Here is a 17500-nt window from a genome sequence, read left to right as displayed (position 1 = left end):
CTCAACTGAACGATTTGTCAATAAATCTACCCCGCTACACTTTAATTTTATATTTTTTTTTTTATATACAGCAAACTGGAGTACTGTACTTCAACTTTTCCTTTATGAGAGTATGATTTACGAGTCAAAAGCTCTGTTACGTGCTTTGTTATGGCAGGCATATTTTGCAAGTACAGTAAACCTGTTATCCTTTGAACTAATGCCATTCATGTTTTATGATGTATATCAGTACTTGTTGGTAATTTTTTAGGTTAATGTAGTGTGTAGTCTCAAAGAACTTTCCTGGAAAAGGCTAGAACAGGGTTTGGAATGTTTTCTACCTTGAATCTATAACTAACACACATTAATGGGTAATTTGTGGGAATTTAACTCATGAAAAAGATAGGATTGGTAGCTGAGTATCCCACACTTATTCATTGGTCCCCATTTCCATATTTTCAGTTTATATACACTGTTTGTGAATGTATTACATGATCTGCAGATGGCCTCTTCCTTCCTGAAGGCAGAGTTTTCTATATGCACCATGGGTACACCCTTTGTTCCCCTCCTGCAATTCAATCCTCCGCCTCTCCATATTTATTTTCGAATAGATTTTGGGGGATGGAAAGGCATGTTATTCGATATTAGCATAGCCATGCTATTATCCTTTTCTACTCATTGACTTTATTAACATTGAGTTTCAACTACTATATGGTTAGGGAAAGATATTTTCTCTTGGCCTGGTTTTGGCATCCTTCTCTAGTCTTCAACGTGTCAGAGAGTTTGACTGTCTTACAATAGTTAAGGGAAGTAGTTTAGTTTTCTATGGTTCTTATGATTGAGTTAGTTTTCTCCTAGTCTCAATTCTTTCATGTTCACATGTAATGCCTAGTAGATGTTCGATACCTTGGGGATGTAGGAAGGTAAGCTCCCCTACTAATGGAGATCACTGAAAATTATTTTCATTTATGATTTTTAATTATAGATGAGGGAAATCAAGGTTTAGTGTAACCAAGTTGGGTGTAGGAATGTTACTGATCCAAGATGATGCCATCCTCATTGCTGTTATTTTAGTGCGGGTTGTGCTAGGATATGCCTTTGGACTCTGTTTATGGCCTTACTAGTTTGCAATGGGTTCATTAGTAGGGGTTTTCAGAAAGAGTTCTATTTTTCTCCTTTCTATGTAAGTAAAACGTTTGGCTAAGATTGGTCTTCTTGGTATTTGTGCTCTCCAGCTCGCCAGCGCGTCACCGTTCTCCAGCGCACCAGCGTTTGCCAGCTCGCCAGCACGCCAGCGCTCACTAAAACTCTCCAGCATGACGGCGCTCTCCAGCACGATGGCGCTCACCAGCGGCCCGGCACTCTCCTGCCCGTCGGGGCTTTCTGGCACACCAGCGCTCTCCAGCGCACCTGCGTTCTCCTGCACGACAGCGCTCACCAGCTCGCCAGCTTGCCAGCGCACCTGTGTTCTCCTGCACGACAGCACTCACCAGCAGCTTGCCAGCTTGCCAGCTTGCCAGCGCACGCCATCATGCAAGCAGGCTCCTCCTCCTCTAGCGCAGAGCAGACATCTTTTTCAGGCAGAACCAGACTGGCCTCCGACTTCAAGGAAGTCAAGCCATACAGAGGACAAGAAGGAACGGAAAGGTAAGTGTTCACCCTCCAGACCATCAGTTCTCTTTCCGAAAAAAGGCATAGTCGCATCCAACAGGTCTCCGTCGCCCCATTCCCCTCCCCGCAAACACATTACAGCATAACCGCTGCGAAAAGAGGAAAAGGGCGCCACAGGGGAGTTCAAGATCCTGAAGATCCCGACTTCTAAGGCGGACCCACAGTATCGTCAAGCTCCGTAAGAGACTCCTCAAAGGGAACCTTCGGTCCCTTTCCCTTCAATGAATCTCTTAGACTGTGCCTGCATCAGTAATCAGCCTTGGTTCAGTGCCATGGTCAGAGCAGTTGTACAAGCCTTCGGGCCTGCCTTTTCAACACGGTCTTCGGAGGCCTCTGCCATCCCCCAACAACCTTCGGCACCAGCAGAGTCCCAGCAGAGAACCTCAGCTGCTTCACCCGTTAAGAGGAAAAGAGGAGTCTCGGTTACCATCACATCTCCTAGGGTGAAGCTGACCCCTGTGAGGCCTTCTCGCCCAAACCTTTCTGGTACTCCTCCCAGACGCTCTCCCGTTTCATCTCTGCCGAGAGAGCCTCACGAGGGTGCAGAAGTCCTCTCTTCCATTTTTGGAGGAAGACTCTCCTTGTGCGGAGAGCTCTCCACCACCGGTAGGAACCGGGAAGGATAGTACCAACAGGCCTTCAATGTTAGAGTTGTACCTTCTTCCCCACAAGGAGTTGAAGTACACCTAGACTCTTCCAAAGTCCTCTACCAAGACTTCCAGACCCACAGGATCCGTCAGCCACTCTAGGGATGTCCACAACCCTGATCATCTCTTACTTTGTCCAGTGAGGAGTTTGAGGCTTTATCTTAAAAGAACTGCAGCACCCCATCCCTGTGTGCCTTCTCTTTTCATCAGCACAGGGAGGAACAAGAGGAAGATCACCAAGAATACCATCTCTGCTTGGATTCACAGGGCTATAGACCATGCCCTGAATCCAGATCGTCCTCCTTCATGTCGCCCCAGAACCCATGATGTCAGGGGTGTAGCTATGTCCCTGACCTTTAAAAGAAACTTTTCAGTGATGCAGGTTCTACAGGCTGTGGTGTGGAAACGGCAAACTACATTCACAGCCCACTACCTGCAAAACGTGACCCACAGGAAACTCGATACGTTCTCTATCGGCTCTGTGGTGGCTGCACAACAGCTGGTAAAATACCTCAAGCTCCTTATTGGACAAGTAGCAGAAGGTTGAGAGCACTGTTACCTGATTTTAGTCTGTGTGAATTAAAAGGTATGGCTGGCTCTTATTCTTTTCTTCATCCTCCCCTTTTTTGGGGAAACCAGAAGCCTGGGTTCTCTGCACAAGCTGACCTCAAACCACTACAGGTAAACCATGCTTCCTTGTGTACCTATTATTGTATCAATACTGTTACGTCCCCATACCCTGGCGAGGTGATATTGGGAAGTCTCTGTTACAAGTTTTTCGTACAAAGGCTTGGAATAACTTTACCTTGACAGTCACACTGCTTATCTCAACACGCAGTTTGCGTAGGCCGCAGACCTTGCGTAGCAAGGTTTAGTGAGGTGTACGGACTCCTTATTTTTGTTACATGTCTAATCAAAATAAGGAGCCCCCTTGTAGCCAAAAAGCCAGTTTGGCAGGGACGTCCACCCTCCTAATGAGTGAGTCACCCCTAATAGATAGCGTAGGTTTGTATTCCAGTAACGGAACAAATGACAAATTCGTAGATAATTTGTATTTTTCCTAACAATAGAAACATTTAGCTATTTTTACAAACTTACCCGCCAACCCTATCCCCCTTGATGAAGTCCTACCTCCAAGAAAAGTGAGCTCAGTCACAGGTGTGGGAGTGGTAGCATGCTACCCCATTACTTCCCGCTAACTAGTAGGATGGGTAGTTAACCCTCACTCAGTTTTAATGGCTTTTCCTTTCAGCTTCACCAAAAGTAATATTCCTGATAAATAGCTAAAGGTTTGTATCGTTAGAAAAAATGCAAATTATCTCCGAATTTGTCATTTGCTTTATTTTTTATGTCGGTATAGGGTTATAACCTAAGAGTTGGGCCTTTAGCGCACTTGTGTACAAGTTGATTAGGCTATTTTGTTCCTCGGCTCAATTATCCTTTTAGTTATCTCACCAATCATTTTACTATCACTCTACTTCGGAAATTTTCTTAATAATATTTTTGGGTGATAATTTCATATGATTCAGAGCTGTTGTCTTTGTTAACTAAACACTGATCTAGTATTTCTAATTTGCTCTGATTTTACATTTGAGGATATCAGTCACATTACATTCCATAATCAACACATCCTTTATGTCTTCAACCTCTAAATGGTTAAAGGTTGCTTATGAATGGCAGAGGCAACAGACAGGACAATGCCATAGAGAATGAACATCTGTACATAATATGATCAGTGCCCAAGCCGCCTCTCTATCAAACTAGGGCCAGGGAAGGCCTGTCAGTGGCTGCTGATGACTCAGCAGGTAGATTCATAGGCTCCCCCCCCCATAGCTCATAAGGCCACTGCTAGACGCTACCAGAAACTATCAAGCTTGAATGGGTCGTGAACCCCCATCCATCAGATTTTCAGGTAGGGATGTTTCCAATAGGCTACCACAACCTTTTCCTTGAGGAATGCTTTCTTTTGTCCCTTTCAAATGGAACACTGACCCACTAAGAGCTAATTACAGTCAGCCTTTAACATTTTTGTGGATATCTAACCCAGATATCAGGGGATGTTGAAAATCCACAAATATATTCCACCCATTTTATAACACTCCCAGAACTTTATTTCCTTACATATAAAGAAAACCTTGTGCATCATAGCTTTGATTAAGCTGGCATTGATTGGTATTCATAATTATAACCCCAGATAAATGAAAGGATTTGCAGTTATATAGCTAGAAGTAAATGGCAGCACATCAACAGAAAAAAGATAAAGCCAGTGCCCTGTCACACATGGTCATGAAAATTCACTTTTATAACAGTATATAATTATGAATGTATTTGCTGCTATTTGAGTGTGAATACTATTTCTTTTATGCCTTTTCTGTCAAGGCCCAGCCCTGCATTGGTGTTATATAATTATTATTTTTAGGGAATCAGGTTTGGGAGACATACATACATAAGTGAATTTTTAGGCCTTTGTGTAATAATAACTTTGTCTTCAGTAAAGACACATTTACTCTTATATAATTGTGAATGAAGTTATCTATTTGCTGTTATACAACTAAATCCCGTAAATAATCATAATCATTATTTTTAAGAATCGTGATAAATAAAATTTCTAGTACAAGAAGAACTTTACAGAGGTTTTCTTTTAGAGTATCTCCTACCTCATTCACCTTTTTCCTTGCAATATGCTGTTGATTCTTTTGATTCCGAATATGTTATTGCACTTATCTCTCTTATGCATATGAATAAAGCCCCCTAAACTTTAAACTAACTTTGCACTTTACTTATCCTACCTTGTACAGTATGTATATACCGTATTTCCCGTATCATAAGACGCTACAAGTGGTAACACGCACCCTTAAATTAGCAAGGCAGTTTTAGAAACAAAATTGAGGATTTTAAAAACTTCTTAGCACAAATCCCTAGTCAGCGACTCTAGCGTGATTATTGTCTTGCACAGTAACTTTTCTTATTTTGGATGTATTATGAAATGTTTAAGTTAATATTTTCTGGGCTCCACCTGTGTCGCTCCGTGAAATGCTCCTTTTGCATCATTTCTAAAGTATATAACTGCTATGAATTACCAGAGAAAAAAGTTGCATAGGAATGCCAGGGTTGAACCCAGCTCAATCACCTATATAAGGTGTCGGTATAATACTGGGGTGTGATAATCACAACCAGAGGTCTCGCGCCATTTAGATATCTCCTCTTTAATATCCCCGTTACAGCGAGGTGCCGTTCAACACCCACCACTGAATGCTACTACCACCATCTCAACCCACGCCAACTACGTCACTCCTTTTTCATAGCATCATCATGTCTGTTTGTTGTGATTTTTTGGCTGTGTTTTTCGGTGTTTTCTCCTGCTCTAGTGCGAGATGTCGGATTCCCAAGTTTCCTCATCCAAGTTAAGTACTAGATCTATGAGTTTTGAGCTTTTGGAGGTAGCATTGCCCTTATTTTTACTTTTATTAGAGTTTTCGTTTTTTTTTTTTTCTCAGTTCCGATGGCCCCGCTCCGCGGTGACCATGTTGGCTTGCTACCTCCTTCGCTCGTTCTTAACACGCCTTGCAATTAGTCTTCTATACTAATTGTTATTCGTTTTGAACCTGTTACGCTGGAGCCTTTTACCGATTAACACTTTGCTATCCTGATATTATATTACGTATCATAGCTTTTGAACTTCAGGTTTGGCTTGCTTGCTACCCTTCGAGGCGCGTACCTAGAAGGTTTTATTACCGTGTTAAGGTGTTTTTTTATTTGAAGTTTTTATTTCATATTACCACCTAGTTAAGATTTGACGCCTTTAGTTTGAGTGGGACTCTCGCTTGGCAGTTTTTATTCTAGTTTTGTTATCCTACCGATCGGCATCTACCCGATCTAGAAGTTGTGTTGGCCCCCCTGTCCAGCTCGGTACCTACCCGCGCTGGAGGGCTCGGCTTTGTTATTCATTCTTTCCCTGCCATTTCCCCTGCGTCCCTCTCTTACTATCTATATTTAGCTTGTGCATGCCTTATAACCTAGTTCGTCATGTTACATTATTTTACTTTATTTTTATTATCCGTATATGATCATTCTGTTTCGCTATCTCGTGGTTCTGTTTGGACAGGTTGGTACTCCTGCCCTTCCTCCGTCCACGCGATCGCCTCGAGCCACCATTGGCTAGTTCTCGCTGGCTCCTCCCCCTCCCTCTATTGGTGTATGGCACCCCATACCCTTATCCCCCTCCAGGAGACTTTGGAGTCAGCTGTTTTGCTTTACGGGTCGAGTCCTCTCGTTCCCCAGCCTCCCCCCATCCCCTACTCATCCCTCCCCGGGATACCTACTGACTCCTTCCCTTCGTCTGAGCCGAGAACAGCTGTCGAGGTTATAGTCTAGTACACTCACTTACATGCCTTGTCGTAGCCCTTTTTCCCCGCCGCTCTGATTGGCCATCGGTCGACTGGGGGGATTTCGGTTGTGTATTGGGTATTCTTCAGCGTGATTCCCTTAGTTACGTACCGTATCCCTCTTGGGTCTCTACTATTATGTAGACTTTTTGTTAGTGGGGAAATTGCGTTAGAGCTTTTATTTATTGGTTTTTATTATATATTTATTGTCTCTGTTTGTTAAGGTCCTTGTGGCTGGCGGGGAGCCATTGGCTCCTCCCTCCCTCCCTTTTCGACTCTCCTACCCCAGTAGGCTGGTTGTGACCCCCGGGTCCACCTCAGTTGTCTACCCAGAGCCAACAGAATAAGCATGTCACTATTATTTTAATTTTATTCTATACTTCCCCGGTACCGACGGAATAGTATATCTCCCCTTTGTGACAATACTCTTATTGAATGATCATAACTAATTACGGATTTGTTTTAACACTTTCATTAATTACTACTTATGCTAAGTTTTTTCCACCCCGATTACTATACCGGTTCGGATTGTTATTCTTAGTATTTATCCCGGTCCTATGCCGGTTTAATTTTAGTACCCGGAGCACCCGGGTTCCCCTTGGGATTCCAACCTACTATGGGATACTTATGTATCTTTATTATTACAGGTGGTCCGCTGTCAGATGACAGCCTGTGCGGCCGTGCTTCAGCAAGCGTGCGGCCACGATGTTTGCAGATCGCATGCTCACTGCGCTGTCCAGGTGGATGATCTGATCGTCTGGCATCCAGACAACTGCGTGGTCTGCTACGGGCTTGTCTCCACGCTTACCGCGGATTCGGTAGGTGTCCCTGTCGTTACTATCTAGATTTACTTTGGATTTAATATCTGGATTTTTCTTGTTATTTCCATTGTAATCTCTGATCGAATTAAAACATTTAATCTCGGTCTACATGTTTGTTACACTTACTTCGACGAAGTCACTTTGTTATTAGTAACGGTTTATTCTCTTTCAGAGCTCTCAGCCTTCTAAGACTTCTGCCTTGGCGACCCTTAAGGTCTGGGTTGGCGGGTTCGCCCGCAACGTCAAGGCGAAGAAACCCTACGTCTTGTCCGAAGAAATGTGTGCCCTGATATACCCTAACGCTAAGAACTCAGCTGCGGTCCCCAAGGATGTGGCGGACCCCATCATTACCAAGATCAGCGAGGCCCTGCTCTTGTCTGAGGACCACGAAGTGATGGGAGAAGCGATTGTGGAGGACGTCGCGGCTATCAACCTCAACATTGAACCTATGGCTCTCGACGAGCCAGAGCTAGGTAGGGAGGTAGGTGAGGCAGGTGGGTCCCGGGCTAAGATTCCTCTCCTTAGCCCGACTTTTTCTACCTCCTACTAATTCTTTTCAGGGGTTCTCAGGGAAGCACGAGGCTGATATCAGGCCATGTCCTGTTGTCCCTAAGGTTAAGTCTCTCCGGAGACCCTTATTGAAGACCCGCAAGTCTTCCAAATCCCCTAAACCTGTGAAAACTTCATCTGCCAGAGTCCCCAAAGACTCAGCTGTAGCTTCTTCTTCCTTTCATGGGTCAAGAGCGAAGACAGGCTCAAAAACTAAGACCCCGGAGGCCTCCTTCGATCCAGAAGCCTTTTCGAGCCGGTTATTGGACCAAATTGGTTCCCTGATTACGTCCCTCACTGAGAGGGTATAAAACCAGGAGAGTCTCGTTGAGAGCCTCATGCATTCGGGACTGCCGCAACAACAACATGTTATCCCGGATGCCTCTAAGCTCCCGGAGTTCGTCAAAAGCAACCCGTGGAGAATGGCCTTGCACTCCCCTTTCAAGGATGGTATGTTAACCATCGAGGGATGTGGCACCCGGCCTATTGAACATTTTGAGTTCTACCCGCCGGGTCTCCAGTTCCCCTTCCCGGTTTTGCTCGTCTAACAGAGGAGGCTCTTGTACGATTGGATAAAGTTCCTAAGGAGACCGTGATCTACCCGAAGGAACAGGCTCAGTCCACCTGGGTCCGGACCCTAAACGAATAGGAGTGTGTTAACACTATGCTAACACCCCATAAAAGCTTCTACACGATGTTCGTGGTAGACGAGCAAACCCCCACTCCGTGGTGTCACAAAGATGATGGACCTTGCTCATCAAGCTATTAACGAGGACAAGCCGTTACCACAACTGCGGGAAACGGACCTGACTTCCCTCCTGTTCCCGGGAGACCACGGGTGCTGGACTAACGCCCCAGCCACGTTCATAGCGGGTAAGCTAAGCGCTGACTGTGCTTCCACACAGTTCAGTGAACAACTTCCCAGGCTTCCTGAGTCCTTGATACGTCTCGGGTTTGAAGCTCGGGCCCGGTTGAGTAGATCCATCAACTCGGCTGAAATGACCTCTCTAATGTACGAAGAGGAACCCCTTTTTAAGGTCCTGACAAAGTCATTGCTTCAGACCTTGCTGTCTGATGCCTACGACTTCCTTGCGGCCAAATGTCGTTGCCGTAAACACGTCCTGTCTGAGGCCACTATCAGACATGAGCCGAACAAGCTCATTAAAGCCCCAATCTGGGGCCCTGACTTATTCCCGGAGGATCTCGTCAATAACGTCCTCAGCGAGGCTGCCAGAGTCAATCAGAGCCTCAAGGTTCGGTTTGGCCTAGTCCCCAAACGCAAGTTCGAGCCTGCCAGCAACCAATCTCGAGGTAGGAAGAGGCTGAGACCTTTCCAATCCTTCCAAAACCGGCAGTCGCAACAACTAGTTCAGACAACCTCAACAGCAATATGTGTTGGTTCCTCAGGCCCAGGTAGCAACTACCTCTTATGCTACTTCCCCTGCCTTTAACCCCAACTATGAAACCCAGGGTGCATTCCAGGGTTACCAACGCGCCAGAGGCTCTGGTGCGAGAGGGACTTTTCGCAACAGAGGTAGCGGAAGGACCCTTTCTCGAGGCCGAGGATTCCGCGGAGGCCGAGGAGGTAAATCCGCAGGGAATCATTGAGAACTCTCGGGTAGGAGGAAGACTCTACACCTTTCGAAACCGTTGGACGTTCAGCAATGCTTTCAGCATAATTTCCAAAGGTCTGGGGTGGAGTTGGATAGAAGGGCCCCCTCCACCAACCAGTTTCCATCAACTTCCAACGGAGGAGCTAGTCTTATATGCAAACGATCTCTTACAAAAGAATGCAATCAAAGAGGTAAAACACTTGAAATTTCAAGGTCGCTTGTTCAGCGTGCCAAAGAAAGACTCAGACAAGCGAAGAGTAATCTTGGACCTGTCTCATCTGAATTCTTACATTCGATGCAACAAGTTCCACATGCTAACCGTCTCTCAGGTGCGGACCTTACTTCCCCGTGGGGCCGTCACCACCTCTATAGATCTTACAGATGCTTACTATCACGTTCCGATAGCAAGGCATTTTCGTCCGTTTCTAGGCTTCAAACTAGGCAACCAAGCTTATGCATTCAAAGTACAGTAATACCATTCGGACTCAATATAGCACCCAGGATATTCACCAAACTGGCAGAGACGGTAATCCAAGAATTACGAACCCAAGGAATTCAAATAGTAGCTTACCTAGACGACTGGCTCATTTGGTCAAACAGCGTCGAGAACTGCCTCACGGCAACAAACAAAGTGATAAAATTCCTACAACAGTTGGGGTTCCAGATCAACTTCGAGAAATCTCGCCTAGTCCCAAAGACCAAGTTTCAATGGCTGGGATTACAATGGGATCTGCGTTCCCACACGCTACGTCTCCCAACAGCCAAGAGGACAGAAATAGCAAAGAACACAAGAGGTTTTCTCAAGGACAAATTGACGTCCAGGAGAAATCAAGAGAGAATCCTGGGTGCCCTCCAGATTGCCTCGGTAACAGATATAGTACTGAAGGCCAGACTGAAAGATATAAACAGAGTACGGCGCTCCAGGGCAAACGAGAAATATCGAGACAAAAGAGCTCGACTCCCACCAATTCTGAGGAAAAGACTTCAGCCATGGACAAAGGTAAAAAATCTGGCAAAATCCGTTCCTTTACAATATCCACCTCCAAAACTGGTCATTCACAGAGACGCCTCCTTAACAGGCTGGGGGGGGGGTGGGAAATACTCCCAGTACAGGAAAGTCCAAGGACTATGGTCGACAGTATTCCGCCAACTCCATATCAATGTCTTAGAGGCCATGGCGGTATTCCTAACCCTAAAACGACTGGCTCCAGCCAAGAACCAACATATCAGATTGGTTCTAGACAGCAAAGTCATAGTCCACTGCATAAACAGAGGGGGTTCCAAGTCAAGTCACATCAACCATGTGATGTTAGCAATATTTTCCATGGCAGTATCAAATCAGTGGCATCTGTCAGCAGTCCATCTAGCGGGAGTACGAAACGTAGTGGTGGACTCCCTTTCGAGGACGACTCCGCTGGAGTCGGAGTGGTCACTGGACCGGAAATCATTCAAATGGGTCCTGTCTCAGGTCCTGGGTCTCCAGATAGACCTGTTTGCAACAGAGTCCAACCACAAACTAGAGTGCTACGTAGCCCCCAACCTGGACCCTCGGGCTTACACCACAGACGCAATGTCATTGGACTGGAACACTTGGGAGAGAATTTATTTATTCCCACCAATAAATCTGTTGATGAAAGTGTTAGACAAATTCAGAACTTTCAAAGGCCAGGTCACTCTAGTAGCCCCCAATTGGCCCAAGAGCAACTGGTTTCCCCTGCTGGTGGAACTGGGTCTCCACCCTCGACAGATACCCAATCCAATTCTAACACAAGTAGTACAAACTCGCAATGTGTTAGCTTCTTCAAAAATTCAGAGTGCCCTAACTTTATGGACTTCATGAAATTTGCAGCTCAGAGAGGTGCAGATATTGATCCTCAAAGTACCCTATTTTTAGAATCAGATAAAAGGGAATCCACCCTTCGACAGTATGATTCGGCTGTTAAGAAACTTGCAAAGTTTTTAAGGGACTCAAAGGTTGAGATGATGACTATGAATCTGATAGTAACCTTCTTTAGAATTCTATTTGAATCAGGCCTAGCGGACAGTACTATTACTACAATTAAATCAGCCTTGAGAAAGATTTTCCATATTGGTTTTAATATTGACCTTACAGATTCATACTTCTCATCAATCCCGAGAGCCTGCGCCAGATTGAAACCATCAACTCGCCCTAGCTCAGTTTCTTGATTTCTGAATGACGTCCTTAAGTTGGCTTCTGATACTCTTAACGAGTCTTGTAATTACATTCCATTATTAAGGAAAACCTTGTTCCTAATGAGCCTAGCTTCTGGCGCCAGAATATCAGAACTTTCAGCCTTGACTAGAGATCCAGGTCATATTGAATTTCTCTCGTCAGGGGAAGTCCTACTTTCCCCTGACAAAAGGTTCTTAGCAAAAAATGAGGACCCCCAGAACAGATGGTCCCCCTGGAAGATTGTTCCACTTCCTCAGGATCCATCTTTATGTCCAGTAAACACTCTGAAAGCCTATTTAAATAGAACTTCCATTAAGTCCTCAGGGCCCTTATTCATTAGAGAAAATGGAGGAACCATCACCCTGAAAGGAATCAGACAGCAGATTCTGTATTTCATTAAAGAGGCTAACCCTGAATCATTCCCTCACGTTCATGATATACGAGCTGTAGCTACATCTATTAATTACTTTCACCACATGAACTTTGATGAACTTACAAAATATACAGGCTGGAAGTCTCCAACAGTTTTTAAACGCCACTACTTAAAACATTTGGAAGCCCTAAAATTTGCTACAGTGGCAGCAGGGAATGTGGTTCCTCTTGAAAGTAATGATTCATAATCAGGTCTTGCTCTATCCTACTTCCTTCTACCTGCCTTACTTATTGTCCCTACCTTAGTTTTGGTTTTGTTTTACACCTGAGATGCACCCTTAAGGTGCACTCTTATTTTATCATGTCTGTAAATAGCCTTACTCTCCCACGAGTTGAATTTTGTTTGTATTTACCTTCAGGATCGTAAATTACCATTTGATCTCACAACTTATTATTGTACATTGCATTTTCCTTGTCATTCCATAGTTAGGAAGTTTTTTGCTATATTTGTTACTTATCCCTCTATCCTTCCTTATAAGGAATGGTTCATTCACTGGGTTTCAGTATCCCTATTTACTTTTGTATTAAACCATGTTTTGTTATATTTTGTCTTTAATTTACTTTCCCTTCAGGTGTTAGTTCCAAGTTTTGGGGCCATTTCTCTTGTACTATTTCACGGAGCAGCACAGGTGGAGCCCAGAAACGGGATTTTGACAAAGGAAAAATCTATTTCTGGGCGAGAGACCTGTGCCGCCCTGTGAACCCTCCCTCTACTTCCCTCCCAGAATGGGCCCAAACTTGGGTGCTATGAGGAGTGACGTAGTTGGCGTGGGTTGAGATGGTGGTAGTAGCATTCAGTGGTGGGTGTTGAACGGCACCTCGCTGTAACGGAGATATTGAAGAAGAGATATCTAAATGGGGCGAGACCTCTGGTTGTGATTATCACGCCCCAGTATTGTACCGACACCTTATATAGGTGAGCGAGCTGGGTTCAACCCTGGCATTCCTATGCAACTTTTTTCTCTGGTAATTCATAGCAGTTATATACCTTAGAAATGATGCAAAAGGAGCATTTCACTGGGCGGCACAGGTCTCTCGCCCAGAAATAGATTTTTCCTTCGTCAAAATCCCTTAATTAGCTATATGCTGATTATCCCAATTACTACATATCCATATAAGAAACCACTAAACCCGTCATAGTTTCTACCACAACTACGCGTTCAGTCAGTGTTTGGTGTTTCAAGTGTTGTTTACAAGAAAGCTGCGTTGCCAAAGGTTCATAAAATTTTGTTAAAGAGGTAAAATTCTAGCAATATTACCAAAATTCCTCACATAGCCTGTAAATTATCACACAAAATGTAATTAATGATTAAAGAAATCTAGACATTCTTTTAGGTGGAATAATTTTGCTATTGTTTATGTGATTCTAGGTCTAGTTACTTTTCTGCAAATTGGTAATACTGCAATCAACAAATAGAAGTTTTTTTTTTCCAAGGTCGTATTGAGCAACTGACTGTTTGTATTATTTTGTAGCTCAGGCAACAAAGTAATTATCAATATATTGCTTTATTGCAAAATATAAAAAAAATGAGAAAATATTTATATACTGCATAAACAACTAATATGTCATAACGTCGTCGCTGTGAGACCATTAGTTGGCATGTTTTCTTGTAGAAGGGGGTTACCGAGTCATCAGCTGATCAACAAAAAAAAAAAAAAACAAAGGAAAAAAAAATTGCTACTGTACTTCATTAAAGGAAGTGCAATCTGAAAATAAATTAATTTATTACATATTAATGATAATTGTAGGTTTATATTCTATCTCTCGTGAGTTTGAGTGTTTGTATGTCAATAGTTAGGTGTTTGAGGGGTGTCAAACTCCCTTATACAACTTTTCTTAAGTGTTAAGACGCAGGGTGATTTTGGGGGACACTTTTAGTGAAAAAAGGTGCGTCTTATGACACGGGAAATACGGTAATTATAATTTATAAGAAAGTTTAAAAAAAAGCAATTCATAGACATAGACCTTTATGAAGGATTATTGAAACTATGATGAAAATGAAGGTTTCTATTTATGTATGTTATTTTTATCATCACTCACTATGTTGACCTGCAAAGCATACAATGGCTCCTAGGATCCCAGTACTAGGGATATATCCCAAAAATGTACATATTGATCCATCCTTTCTTTTGCTCAGAGGGTCCTTCTCCTTTCTCTCATATTGAAATAACATTTTGGAGTCACAGATAGAGGAGTATATGGTACATGTTATATGTGTCACCCCAGGTTAAGCTAATGTTTTGAATAATATAAGTGACATTTCAATTTCATTTTACTGCATTTTGAATGTTGTAATAGTACAAGATAGAGACATGTCTGAAACATTTTATGATTAATTTTAGCAGTATACAGTTATGTTTTGTAATGTGTGTGTAGTTAAATATATATTTTCAGTAAAGAAATTAATTATGTGAGAATGATCATGAATGTGGAATACTTTAGCTTTATTTTTTTGATGAACTTTCTTAGGACTATAGATTATAAGTTTACATTAGGCAATGTTGCAACATTTTTGTGTTTTTAAAAATTAGGTTGTCATTAAATATTAATGTAGCTATCTATTAAACAATTACATGATTTTCCTTATCTTGATTATGTGATTAAAGCCCCCCCCTTTCTTTTTTCCACATTATCCTAATTTTAGGTATTTGTGAAACTGGGATGGCTATGGACTTCAAGCATATTTGCTTTGTATGGATTACTTTCGCTGTCTATTCATAAGAAGCCATTCCCGATTCTTGGTCGTCTTTGTGTCAGATATGTTGTCACCACCCTTATATTCTATATCTGGTGTGCGGTAAGTATAGAAGACTGCTCTGGTTCATTGAGCTTATCTTTTTGCGAATTAATTCATTTAATTTTAACCAGTCTTTTGTGACAAGGTTGAAATCAGAATTTTAATATTACATTCATATCTTGAAGTTTGGGGGTTTAGGTAACAGAGACCACCGCTAAGTGAGATTTTGCATGAAAACTAGTTTCCTCGTATAAGTCGACCCATCACCACCCTCACCAACCGCTCCCTGTTTTCACATGGTTTACTAACACCTTGAATAACTCACTTAATTTTTTTATCATAATTAACTCACTGCATTGTAGTGTTTATTACAGGTACTATAATTATACAGTTCAGTACAGCATTTTACAAACTCCTATTTATGTCCTTTCCTAAACAAATTCCTAAATCATTTACTGTATACAACTAAATAAACTACCCACTAATTGTTCTTATGCATAAACATTTCATCTTGTAAGGTAGAGATATGTCTAGGTTATTTCTCCAGCAGCACTGGAACGGCCATGGAATCGTTGACAAGGTTGTTGGTAATGACAGGTGGTGTGAGGGGGGAATCTCGCCGACATAGCTGTCACAGAATAGCCTTTTTTGTCTTGGGCCGCAACAGATACAGATGTACTATTGCATTGCTCTTTTGACTGTTGGATCTTTTCTTATATTCCTTTGTGATAAGTGATAGTTTTTATTTTATATTTTTGTGAGTGCTTTCGCTTATGAATGGAAGCACACCGAAAAGTAAGCATGTGGTTGAGTGGAATTTGTTCTCATGGGGAAAAACCCTTTGAAACTCCCATGATTTTTTTTACCTTTTTGGAGGGAGGGACAGTAAACAGGCCCCCCTAGCTTCTTGGGAGTGTGGTTTTTGCTGTTCCAATCAGGTAGACGATGGACCTCAAGTGTAACTCATCTCTCTTCATTATAGTTTCTCTGCCTCAGGAGGAAGTTACCTGGTTCTGACGTGTCACTCATCTGCTTGTCCTTTTGTGAAAATCATTCATCTGATGGGCACACCTAGCCCAGACAATGTTCCCCGTATGGTGATCCCTGTGTAATGCAGGGTCAGTGAGTGTTCCCAGTGGTCTCTTTGTAGCAAAACCCATAGTGTAGTGGTTCATGTTGGTGCAGAAGAAGGTTCTGTATCAGTCTCCTCCTAGGGAGTGCAGTCATTATCAGTTGCTCTGATCATAACTCCTCTGTGACAGCAAGGAAAATATGTTGGCAAGGACAAGTAGAGAAAGGTCGCTCTCCCCCCTCCCTCATGTATCAATTTCTCACCCCGCCTCTCTCTTTGTCAGATACTACTCGAGAAGGTGAAGATGATAGTCACTTGGAAAGGCCTTTTGCTTAAGGAGTCCGGCTGGTATACCAATATCTGTGGGTATACGACGAAAAATGCAAAATCCTGAAAAAGTTCACTGAGCTTTGTATGGCAATGGAGAATGCATATACAGTCAAGCCTCATTACTCGCAATAGTTACGTTACAGACACAGTCGGGATAAGCAAAAATTTGCGAATAAATGTTACATTTTGGTAGACTAGCTTCTAACCTAAAAAGCCACTGCCCCTTGTCACAAGCGGGTGCCCGAGCTGGTGATTAACTCAGTAAATACTGCCTAATAGGTTTAATTTGGTTTCTACAATAGTTTATAATCATATGTACAGTGTGCAGAACATTTGCACACATGTACACTACGTACTGGACAACATAGGTTACAGTACAGTATTGTGCTAAGGTGAAGTTTACCAAGTCATCATCATCCCCTTACTGTTCTGTATAGCAAAAGTTGTTCTTATCTAGTAATACTGTACTGTAACCTAATACTCACTGATACTGTAGTCTATATTACTGTATATATGTACAGTAATATTACTACAGTACAGCTTAACTGTACTTACTGTAAATGTTCGGTGTTTTCATTCAGACGGATGTAACGTATGCCGCTAGCATGACACAACAGTCGCAACTTCTTATGTGATGTCTCTTATGCAGTATGTTACTGTATATCTATACTTTCTTAAACAGAAATACAGCTTATTTTATAAACTAAAACCTTAAATATCTCGATAATAATTGTTTTTTTTTTTTTTTAGATAAAACAAACGCATTGCATTTGGTTACTTTTCAACAGTTGATATCTCTCTCTCTCTCTCTCTTTCTCTCTCTCTCTCTCTCTCTCTCTCTCTCTCTCTCTCTCTCTCTCTCTCTCTCTCTCTCTCTCTCTCAATATTCAATTTCGTTTTGGAAGCATTATTGCATTTTACATTATTGCATTTTAGAAAATCATTATCATTTTGATTGTTAATTGTGCTTTTATAAAATATTTATGTACTTTTGTTTCAAAATTTGGGTGTTTTATCTATCTAAGTATTTTGAGTGCCGTGATCAGATCAGCTGATCTGATCACAGCAC

General features: G+C 42.6%; 1 protein-coding gene across 1 annotated transcript in view; it reads left to right on the top strand.

The window, feature by feature from the left end:
• LOC137626590 (acyl-coenzyme A diphosphatase FITM2-like) overlaps positions 1 to 17500 on the top strand; it is a 119805-nt gene that overhangs the window by 80713 nt on the left and 21592 nt on the right. The window contains exon 2 of the mRNA XM_068357619.1: positions 14937 to 15089. Within this exon, the coding sequence (XP_068213720.1) occupies positions 14937 to 15089 (153 nt within the window). The remainder of the gene's footprint in view (positions 1 to 14936; positions 15090 to 17500) is intronic.

The sequence above is a fragment of the Palaemon carinicauda genome, chromosome 2, assembly GCF_036898095.1.
Source record: "Palaemon carinicauda isolate YSFRI2023 chromosome 2, ASM3689809v2, whole genome shotgun sequence".
NCBI classification, from domain to species: Eukaryota; Metazoa; Arthropoda; class Malacostraca; order Decapoda; family Palaemonidae; genus Palaemon; species Palaemon carinicauda.
This window is presented reverse-complemented; position numbering and strand designations above follow the sequence as displayed.